The 10,924-nt window shown below is 34.3% G+C and overlaps 1 protein-coding gene across 1 annotated transcript in view; it reads right to left on the bottom strand.

Moving 5' to 3' along the window:
* Positions 1-10,924, bottom strand: part of SENP7 (SUMO1/sentrin specific peptidase 7) — a 210,737-nt gene that overhangs the window by 31,054 nt on the left and 168,759 nt on the right. Inside the window, exons 12-13 of the mRNA XM_011955045.1 lie at positions 4,192-4,225; positions 726-905 (exon numbers count right to left, since the gene is read on the bottom strand). Of these exons, the coding sequence (XP_011810435.1) occupies positions 726-905; positions 4,192-4,225 (214 nt within the window). The remainder of the gene's footprint in view (positions 1-725; positions 906-4,191; positions 4,226-10,924) is intronic.

Raw genomic sequence — 10,924 nt, 5'->3', positions numbered from 1 at the left:
TCTCGATCTCCTGACCTCGTGATCCGCCCGTCTCGGCCTCCCAAAGTGCTGGGATTACAGACTTGAGCCACCGCGCCCGGCCTGATTTCAATCCTTTTTAAAAAAAAGGAGGAGGAGGGAGGAGGGAGGGAGGTGAGAGGGAGAAGGAAGTAGGGAAGAAGAAGGAGGGAGGGAGGAGGGAGGGATGGAGGAAGTAGGAGGAAGAAAGAAGGAAGAAAGAATAACAGAAATTGCCAGGCATGGTGCTGCACCTCTGTAGTCCCCGCTACTTGGGAGGCTAAGGTGGGAGGATCTCATGAGCCCAGGAGTTTGAGGTCGTGGGGAGCTATGAACATACCACTGCACTGTAGCCCAGGCAACAGAGTAAGACTCTGTCTCAGACGAAAAGTAAAAAAGGAAGGAAGATAGTCAAAGATGACAAATGATTAAAAGATAAGACATTCCTTTTTTAAGAACTTACTATTTTCAAGGTAAACAATATTTAAGATTTTTTAAGCTATTCTTTTTATTTTAGATGAGAATTTCAATTGGTTGAATACAACTATAAGGAGAAATTACGTGAATTAAATGATCTATCCTAAAATTAAGAAACAAAATTAATTTAATTAAATAAAATCAATTTCAATTCACTGAAATAAATAACATTCTATTAAATTATTTTAGAAAAAACTATTTATAGGACAATTTCAAGTTATCCTGAAATTTAGAAATCATTTTATACTCACATTGTTGGCTTAATACAGAGTGTTCTAATTGGGTCTGAATCTCTTGAAGATAATCCGAAGAGACCCAGAAGAAAAGAATAGCATGACTCCTTTTACTGTGATTATCATCCTTACTTTTCCATAACCCAAACCGCTTTAAATGTGTGGTATCGACTAGCAATGAAATCTCATTCAGCGACACTGAAAGAAATAAAAGATAATAATTTTAAAAATTAATCCATTTAAGAATATACTACTTAAACATTATATGACACTTGTTAATATACATTTTTTTAAAAAAGAATTATATAGAAGTTTTTTCAAAAATACATTTCCAGTGCACTTTGCTAACCTTAGCTAAAATGCCCCAAGCAGTGTTATTAGAGTAAAAAAAATCACGTTACAATTAGGAAGGGCTAAATAATTATTAAATGACAATTAAATAGTGATTTAGTCCCTCACACTATATGATTTCAGTTATAACCAGAGAGGGAAAATTTGAGATTAAATATTCATAGCATTAAAAACTCTGTCTGGAGAGAATTCTCTCCAAGAATTCTGATAATCATTAGCAAAAAGGGGAAAAAAAAAAAGTCTATCTGCAGAAAACTAAGCACAGCATAACTCAGAAAATTATATATTTCCATCTTTTCTATATTGGTCAATACTACATAAACCAAGATTACAAGTGCTATCATAGGCCAATTTCTGCCCATCTTTCTTCTCCTAAGGCATTTGCATTCCACTATACAGATGAGCCACTATCAAAAGAGTCTTAAGAAAATTAGGAGGTTCTGAATGGTCTAAGGAGACATTTCTTTTAAAATTCCTCCAGGTCTTATTTCTCGAAACTTCTAGATGATCATTCTAAATTATTATTCTCCCTCTTAGGGAGCTAAAGGAATCTCCTCTGAGGACTTTTACTCTTTAATTCAAAGAAACATTAAAAAAAAAAAAACTGATTTAAAGAAGTCCTGAAGGTCACCCAGTTCAACTGCAGGACAGCAAGCAACTGAACTGGAATATAAATATCAGTCAAGCATAAACCCAAGATGGGCACCTATTTGAAACAAACCTCTTAGTATTCCTCCCAGCATTATTTCCTGGAACTTTGCTACTCAAAGAGTAGTCTAAGCTGAGCTTGTGACTTTAGTATCAGCATCATCTGGAAGACTGTTAGAAATGCAGAGTATCAGGCCCCACCTTACATCTACTGAATCAGCAGATCTCAGTTTAACAGCCCACTCCAACCCCGTGATTCATATGAACATATTTTAATATGAAAATCTTTCCACGATGAGTATTTACCAGTCATCTTAATGTTCCCAAGCCAGTCATTCTATTCTTCATACTGTAACTCTTTCATTCTGAAAACTGTCAGTAAAAACTGGCAGCAAAACTTAAATCAAAACCAGGATGAGAGCCCTCAGAATACTACTCAGCATTTCTTTCTCATGAAGCTCACAGCCCCACAGGTACATTTGATACTATTTCTGTGAAATCTACACAACTATTACTAATCTAATTGTTCTTGGTGTTTAGAATGAAAGCTAAATTTTCTTTAGGAAGACAACTTTATAAGATTATCTTTTAAAAAAAGGAATTCAACACCATCATGAGAAAAATGTATACCTCATTACCAAGTCTGCCCCAATATATGGTTTATTCTGTTACAGGTGTATAGCAGATACTAAAAGTGGGAGTTGCCTACCTACTTTTCCATTTCTTCTTTTTCCTCAGTAACGAACCCTAATTTTCAAGATACACAGTTTGGAAAACTCTATTTCCTAGCTTCCTTTACAAATGGGTGTGTGGTCATGACTAGCTAGCTAATAAAATGTAAGCAGAAAAGGTTATGTAGCACGGACATCCAAGAAGTCTCCTTAAAAGGGCAAGAGATTGGTAGCATGTGCTCTGTTTAAGGTTTTCCCCTTCCTACTGCTTTCTGTCTAAAATATCAACACGATGATGGAGTATGGGCTACCATAATGGCCATGAGACAAACCTGAGGATGCAAGTCATGTGTCAGGAATGACAGAATAGAAAAATGCAACTCATGTGTCAGGGTCACATGCCCCTCGATGATGAAGGAAACATCACATCAGTTCAGATTACTTCTGGATTTCTTTTATGTGAAGCAAAAATAAAATATTTCCTTTATGCCATTGCTACTAACAGCCAAACATAATTAATACCTAATATAAATATGGATAAATCAATTTTTTCTGCAACCGCATAGAAAAAGAGGAAACATTTAGACCCTCAGGTTCCCACCTACAAAAACCTTTCATACATATGCTTTGTTTTAAAAAGATTTATGGGAACTTGGACAGGATTTGAGGAAGAAGACTAATATTTTCTTCTTCCATTATAAAATTATAAACCTATTACCACTGAAGAGAGTATTTTTCCACAATTTACAATAAAATTTGTCTTTTAAAAATTATATGCAATAGAAAAGTTATAAAATGAGAAAGCAATATTATAAATATTAACTATAAAAATCTAAAATATCACTTTTGATGTGTGTATCACAAGAATTTGAGAGGTAGCTCTCTCTGTTACCCAGGCTTTTAACTATAAATGGTAGTGCTATCTTTTCTGAAATTATCATCCCCTTTTAAAATCATATGACTTTTTTTGTTTCTTCTACAGAACAAATATTACATTATTCCTTAATAATTTATTGGTATTTCCTAGTTAGGACTATCAATATACTTATTCTGTGCCTTTTATATTCTTAATAATTAAGATATAGTAAGCAATCAAATTATTAGAACAATTATCATAACATAGTTTTGGATTCTGTACATAAAGTATCTGTGTAATCCAACTAAATCCAACTAATCCAACTAAAGCTACTTTGACAGCATCTCCAATCATGGAACAGAAGCCTCCTCTTCTCTAATTCCTATCTGTGCCATTTGTGTGTTTTTCTTCCTTGTTCTTTTTATAATTCATTATATAAAAGGATTATTCTCTATTGTTTACTGGTTTTCTTAGTGTCATAATTTATTCTGAAAGGTTTTCACTTGGGAAGAGAATGAGAAAATGGTGTGAGTCTCTATCAGTTACAGGTACATTTTCCAGTCTACTTTCCCTTACTCAGATATGCAATTGTATAAAATTCTCTTGCCCTGTATGCAAAAATATTTTACATTTGTGTGCAATATTAAACATTTCCTTATGCTTCTTTTCTTATAGTTACTATTGCTACCCACTTTTATATATACCAAAATATTCTTGTTATCTATCAAAACTGTATTTCTGTTAACCCCAAGAAATCACCATGAATCCTTTAATATTGTTTGATTTACAGTCATTAAAACAATAGCATACTACTTTCAGAGCAAGTTTATTATAAAACATTTTTACTCCATTTGGAATTGCTAAAAAATATTAAGGTAAAAAAATATTAAACTTAGTTTTACTTAAATTTATACTAAGAACTATAGTAAAAAGACAAGGTCATAAGAGAATAACTTACCTTGAAATGGGATCTTAATATATTTTTTTGTGATCTGAAGAAAAAATTAAAAGGCAAACAATGAATGATCACTCAAAATGTGTTACTATTCAAATTAATTTTTTTTTTCAAATCACAAGTACATATTCAAAGTCTACACTATAAGTGTTCAAGCCTTTTTATCAATAAGCCAATATTTCATTACAAAGACTTAGTTTTATGGAAATTTTAAGAACCTCACGTACTTTAATTCTCAATATGCTAATTTACAGAAACCAGTAAGACTAATAAATATATTTTTCAAAATATTTTCTGAAAATGTAAAGACTAAAATAAAGCCCAGAAGAAACTATCAAGAGACCTCTAAGTAGCAGTGACTCTGGTAAATATAAATATTCCATAAAACAGAGTTTGATTTTTGGCTTTGCTGACTCAGTAGCTGATAATGATTCCCTTGGTGATGAACTCACACTAACCAAACTCACAAGAAACTGCTAAACAAACCAAAATGCCAACATATTATGTTATTTATAATGAGAAATTAAAATTGTCCAAAGGCTTGTGTCCCACCTGATGTGAGCATTCTGTTTCTGTACCAAAACTACCAATTATAATTTTAAAAGCTGCTCTTACCACATAAAAGCAGAACTAGAAAAATCAGTTGTTTAACATGAAATGGCTACAAAAGTCATAGATCCAACTTCATTCACAACAGTGATCCACCTGTCAAAATAGTAACGTAAATTAAATCCCTAAGCCAGAACACCCTCTTTCCTGGATGACTTTCAGGTGGGCACCACCACCGTCTGCATTCCTAGCATTCACCTTTCTTTGTTTCATGTTATGAATTCCCTTCCAACTGAGGTTCTTGCTCTTTCTACGCCTTCTGTCCCAGGACACTTATTTTCTCTAGGTACCTTTTGTATGTATCTGACTTCCTTAAGAGTTGCTTTTATAATAGCGTTGTGGAGCACCTAGCTAAATCTTCCATGTACTATCTAAAACAGACTTCTGCTTTGAAGTTTGTTTTTCCATTAATGTCAAATGAATTTGTACCTATTTATTTATTCTTTGGTTAAGTTTTGTTGTTGCTCAATACACTTTGTTGATCAAATCAGGTATGGTCTGTGAGCACAAAACAAAATCAAAATGTTCTTGGTACGTGAGCTCCATATAAGTATCAAACTGTTCAGTGAAACCACAGGTTTACTTTGACTCCATTTATTTTCCAATTTAAAAATTATTTCATCTTGTACTTTCACAAATATAAAACCCTATATTTTATAAGGTAAGTCAGCCACTAAAACAAAATAGATCATAATTAGCTAAAAGCTGAGCTTGGAATTAAAATCCTGCCTCTGTTGTCTCTACCACTTACACAAGTAATAAGTATGTAAACTTAGGTAACTTACCGAACTTCTTCCAGCTTTAGTAAGACCCTTAATCAAGGGGAGCTGTTATCATTAAACACTAGCTTCTGATCAAGAATGTTACATAATTTAATCAAAATCTAATTATTGTTACTTTCACATAACTGCCATCATATTTAATGTATACTGTCCCTTTCCAAAGTCTTTCTGGCGTATTTCACAGGGTCTTTAATCCCATAAAATATATCTTGGCAAACGTAAATCATTAGTACTAAAAAATAAACAGAAGCAGTATTTGCCTTTCAGAATTTGCACAGCCATGACTTCCAAATTATAAAGTAGAAGTAGTGCATCTGTATGTCCCCATCCGCTACTTACTACACTATTCTCTCACTTTTCCCCGTCAAGTGCTTGGGAGCTATCAAACTTTTCTACTTGGCAAGGATCTGATATTCATTTATATCTCTGAATAATTACTAAATCAACAGGTTACCTCTGCAGAGTTAAAACCCTACTCCCAGCAGACTTAACTCCTGGATTTAAAAATATGAAAAATTTTGTGGCAGTAAGGTAAACCTAGTTCTCTGAAATCATACCAACTTTGTTTAAACTTAAGAATAAAGCTAATAATAAAAGCTATTTTATAATTTCTTACAATAGCTAGTACAGTTATCTGAATATAGTATTACTTAATTTCTCATACTATCAACAAAGATTTTTAAGAAAGACAATGTTTACATTTATTGCAGCATTTGCTACACTAAAAAAATAACTTGTTTCTAACTATAGGAACATGTCTCTAATTTATGTAATAATTTCCAGCCATAAGTATTTTTCTAATTCAGCTAAATTGTAACTACTGTGAGAGTGAGAACAGTGTCTCCAGTATCTACAATAATGCTAAGGTGGTCACTGAATGTACGGAGAATAAATGAATTTAATTATCTATATCTTTATCCATCAAAAAAGAAAAAAAAAGTTCTTTAATTTCTGTTACAGTGCATCCTGAACTGTCTGAAAAAGAATATACATAAAAACCTGAAATTGTTTACCTTTTTCCCTTTTTTAGGTTATTCATTATACTTAAAAAAAAATTTAATTGCTTATGTTCTCTCCATCATAACTGTCTTAATTTTTGTAGAATTCTTCTCAGCTTTTGTTCGCATGCATATATTTACTTTTACTAAATCACTTTCCCATAATTAAACATTTAAGTTTTTAATCTAAGAAATGTTCCAGCAAACATAAATAAAATTTTTTAAGTTTTATTTTAGGTTCAGGGGTACATGTACAGGTCTGTTATACATGTAAACCTGTGTCACAGGGGTTTGTTGTACAGACTGTTTTATAGTCCAGGTATTAAGCCTACTACTCAATAGTTATTTTTTCTGCTCTTCTCCCTCCTCCCACCTTCAAGTAGGCTCCAGACTCTGCTACTCTCTTCTTTGTGTCCATGAGTTTTCATCATTTAGCTCCCACTTATAACTGAGAATATGCAGTATTTGGTTGTCTGTTCCTATGTCAGTTTGCTAAGGATAATGGCCTCCAGCTCTATCCACATTCCTGGAAAAGACATGATCTTATTCTTTTTTTAGCTGCATATATGCACAACATTTTCTTTATCCAATCTGTCATTGATGGGCACTTAGGTTGATTCCATGTGTTTCCTATTATGAATAGTGCTGCAATTCACATGCATATGTCTTTATGGTAGAATGACTTATATTTGTCTGGGCATAATACCAGTAATGGGATTGCTGGGTTGAATGGCAATTCTGCTTTTAGCTCTTTGAGGAATCGCCACATTACATTCCACAATGATTGAACTAATTTGCACCCCCACCAACAATGTGTAAGTCCTCCCTTTTTTCTGCAACCTCACCATCATCTGTTATTGACTTTTTAACAATAGCCATTCTGACTGGTATGAGATGGTATTTCACTGTGGTTTTGATTTGGATTTCTCTAATGATCAGTGATACTGAGCTTTTTTTCATCTGTGTCTTGGCCACATGTATATCTTTGGAAAAGTGTCTGCTCACGTCCCTTATCCACTTTTTCATAGGGTTGTTTGTTTTTTTACTGTAAATTTAATTTCCTTATAGATGCTAGTTATTAGACCTTTGTCAGATGCCTACTTTGCAAATATTTCCTCCCATTCTGTAGGTTGCCTGTTTACTCTGTTGGTAGTTTCTCTTTTTTTTTTCATTTTTTTTATTATACTTTAAGTTCTAGGGCACATGTGCACAACGTGCAAGTTTGTTACATATGTATACATGTGCCATGATAGTCTCTTTTGCTGTGCAGAAGTTCTTTACTTTAACTAGGTCCCATTTGTCAATTTTTGTTTTTGTTGTGATTTTGACATCCTTGTCATGAAATATTTGCCTGTGCCTATATTGAGAATGATATTGCCTAGGTTGTCTTCCAGGGTTTTTATAGTTTTGGGTTTTACATTTAAGTCTCTAATCCATCTTGAGCTGATTTTTGTGTATGGTATAAGGAAGGGGTCCAGCTTCAGTCTTTTGCATATGGCTAGCCAGTTATCTTAGCACCATATGTTGAATAGTGAGTGCTTTCCCCATTGCTTGTTTTTGTCTGCCTTGTCAAAGATCAGATGGTCATAGGTGTGCAGCTTTATTTCCAGGCTCTATATTCTGTTCCATCGACCTGTGTGTCTGTTTTTGTACCAGTACCATATTGTTTTGGTTACTGTAGCCCTATAGCACAGTTTGAAGTTGGGTAACATGATGTCTCCAGCTTTGTTCCTTTTGCTTAGGATTCCCTTGGCAATCAGGCCTCTTTTTTTGGTTCCATATGAATTTTAAAATAGTTTTTCATATTCCTGTGAAGAATGTCATTGATAATTTGATAGGAATAGCACTGAATCTATAAACTGCTTTGGGCAGGATGGTCATTTTAATTATATTGATTTTTCCTATCCATAAACATAGAATGTTTTTCCATTTGCTTGTGTCATCTGATTTCTCTGAGCAGTGTTTTGCAGTTCTCATTGTAGAGATCTCTCACCTCCCTGGTTAACTGTATTCATAGGTATTTTATTCATTTTGTGGCAACTGTGAATGGGATTGCGTTCCTGATTTGGCTTTTGGCTTTGTTGCTGTTGGTGTATAGGAGTGCTAGTGATTTTTTTTTAATGTACTGAATTTTATTACATAAAAGTACAATTAGTAAACTAATATACTAATTTATTTGAATATACTTTTAACTATAATTAATCATTTATTCCTCTCACTATAATGTTGACAAGTATTACTCTGAACACCTACCTTATACAATACTTAATATAAATTAACTACAAAGAGCCTCTCCACTTACATTTTCATCATGCATCTTACATTTTAATGTCCTTATTCTTTTATAGAACAGGTCATAAATAATGTCCAACTAATAAAAAAGAATCTCTAATATCTCTAATGCAGCAACAATTGATCACACGTTTTCACATGTGAATACAATAGGAATAAAATAACAGCATAAAGTAATTTGAAAGCTGTATTACATCATTACTCACTTTTCAAAAAAATTTTTTCTAGGAAACAAGTATACTTTCAATGTAATTACAATGCTTCAAAAAATCTACTCCCTTTAAAGTTATATACAAATAATTTATCTAACAACTTTAGTTGTAGGTTAGTTTTTATACTCAACACTGATTTAGTGTAATGTGTGAAGTGTCAGTACCTTAGTTATTCTACTTTAAATTCTTTGATATTTACATAGAATCAATTTTGAATTAAATATTTTTTCATATTTATTGCATTTGCAAAAATATATTTTAGTATAAACTCTCTGGTGTTTTCTAAGCTGTGATTTTTGAAAAAAAAAAAAAGTGTTTCCAAATTCATTACATCTGCAGGACTCTTCTCCAATATAAACTCCCTGATGTTGAACAAAGCTGGAGCAACTGCTTCAGGGTTTTCCTCTAGTACAAAATGTGTGCAATAAGATCTGTGATACAAGTAAAGGTACTACAACCCCCTTTATATTTGTAATGGTTGTCTTCAGAATAAATACTCTTCTTCACTTTAAAGGCTTATATTTTCTGAAAGAATTTTTGACAGTAATTGCACTTTTAATGCTTTTATTAACTATGAATCTTCTTTTTGTTTCTTTTTTTGAGACAGAGTTTTGCTCTGTCGCCCAGGCTGGAGTGCAACGGCATGATCTCGGCTCACTGCAACCTCCGCCTCCTGGGTTCAAGTGATTCTCCTGCCTCAGCCTCCTGAGTAACTGGGACAACAGGCGCCCGCCACGCCCAGTCAATGCTTGCATTCTCAGTAGAGACAAGGTTTCACCACGTTGGCCAGGCTGGTCTCGAACTCCTGACCCAAGGTGATCCACCCACCTTGGCCTCCCAAAGTGCTGGGATTACAGGCATGAGCCACCGCGAGAAGTGGCATAGCCTGGACACTGCACAGTGGAATTTATATAGGGATGTGATGTTAGAGAACTACAGAAACCTGCTCTTCCTTGCTATTGCTGTCTCTAAGCCAGACCTGATCACCTGTCTGGAGCAAAGGAAAAAACCTTTGACTACGAAGAGACATAAGACGATTGCCAAACCCCCAGTTACATGTTTTCATTTTGTCCAAGACCTTTGGCCAGAGAAGAGCATAAAAGAATCTTTCTAAAAAGTGATACTGAGAAGATATGAAAAATGTGGACATGACAATTTGCAGTTAAAAAAAAGGCTGTAAAAGTGTGGATGAGTTTACATAAGGTGCACAAAAGTGGTTATAATGGACTTAACCAATGTTTGACAACTACCTAAAGAAAAATATTTCAATGTGATAAGTATGTGAAAGTCTTTCATAAATTTTCAAATTCAAACAGATATAAGACAAGACACACTGGAGAAAAAAAAAAAAACTTTTAAATGTAAAGAATGTGGCAAAGCTTTTAACCAGTCCTCAACCCTTACTACACATAAGAAAATTCATACTGGAGAGAAACGTTACAGATGTGAAGAATCTGGCAAAGCCTTTAAGCTGCCCTCTAACCTTACTACACATAAGATAATTCATACTGGAGGCCGGGTGCGGTGGCTCATGCCTGTAATCCCAGCACTTTGGGAGTCTGAAGCAGGTGGATCACGAGGTCAGGAGATCGAGGCCATCCTGGCTAACACGGTGAAACCCCGTCTCTACTAAAAGTAAAAAAAATCAGCCGGGCATGGTGTTGGGCACCTGTAGTCCCAGCTACTCAGGCGGCTGAGGCAGGAGAATGGCGTGAACCCGGGAGGCGGAGCTTGCAGTGAGCCAAGACCGCACCACCGCACTCCAGCCTGGGCAACAGAGTGAGACTCCATCTCAAAACAAACAGACAAATAAAAAACAATCCCCAATCCTACCACCAAAAGA

This window comes from Colobus angolensis, unplaced genomic scaffold (genome assembly GCF_000951035.1).
Source record: "Colobus angolensis palliatus isolate OR3802 unplaced genomic scaffold, Cang.pa_1.0 Scaffold393, whole genome shotgun sequence".
NCBI lineage: Eukaryota > Metazoa > Chordata > Mammalia > Primates > Cercopithecidae > Colobus > Colobus angolensis.
Note: the sequence above shows the minus strand (reverse complement) of the source record. Positions and strands in the feature narration are given on the sequence as shown.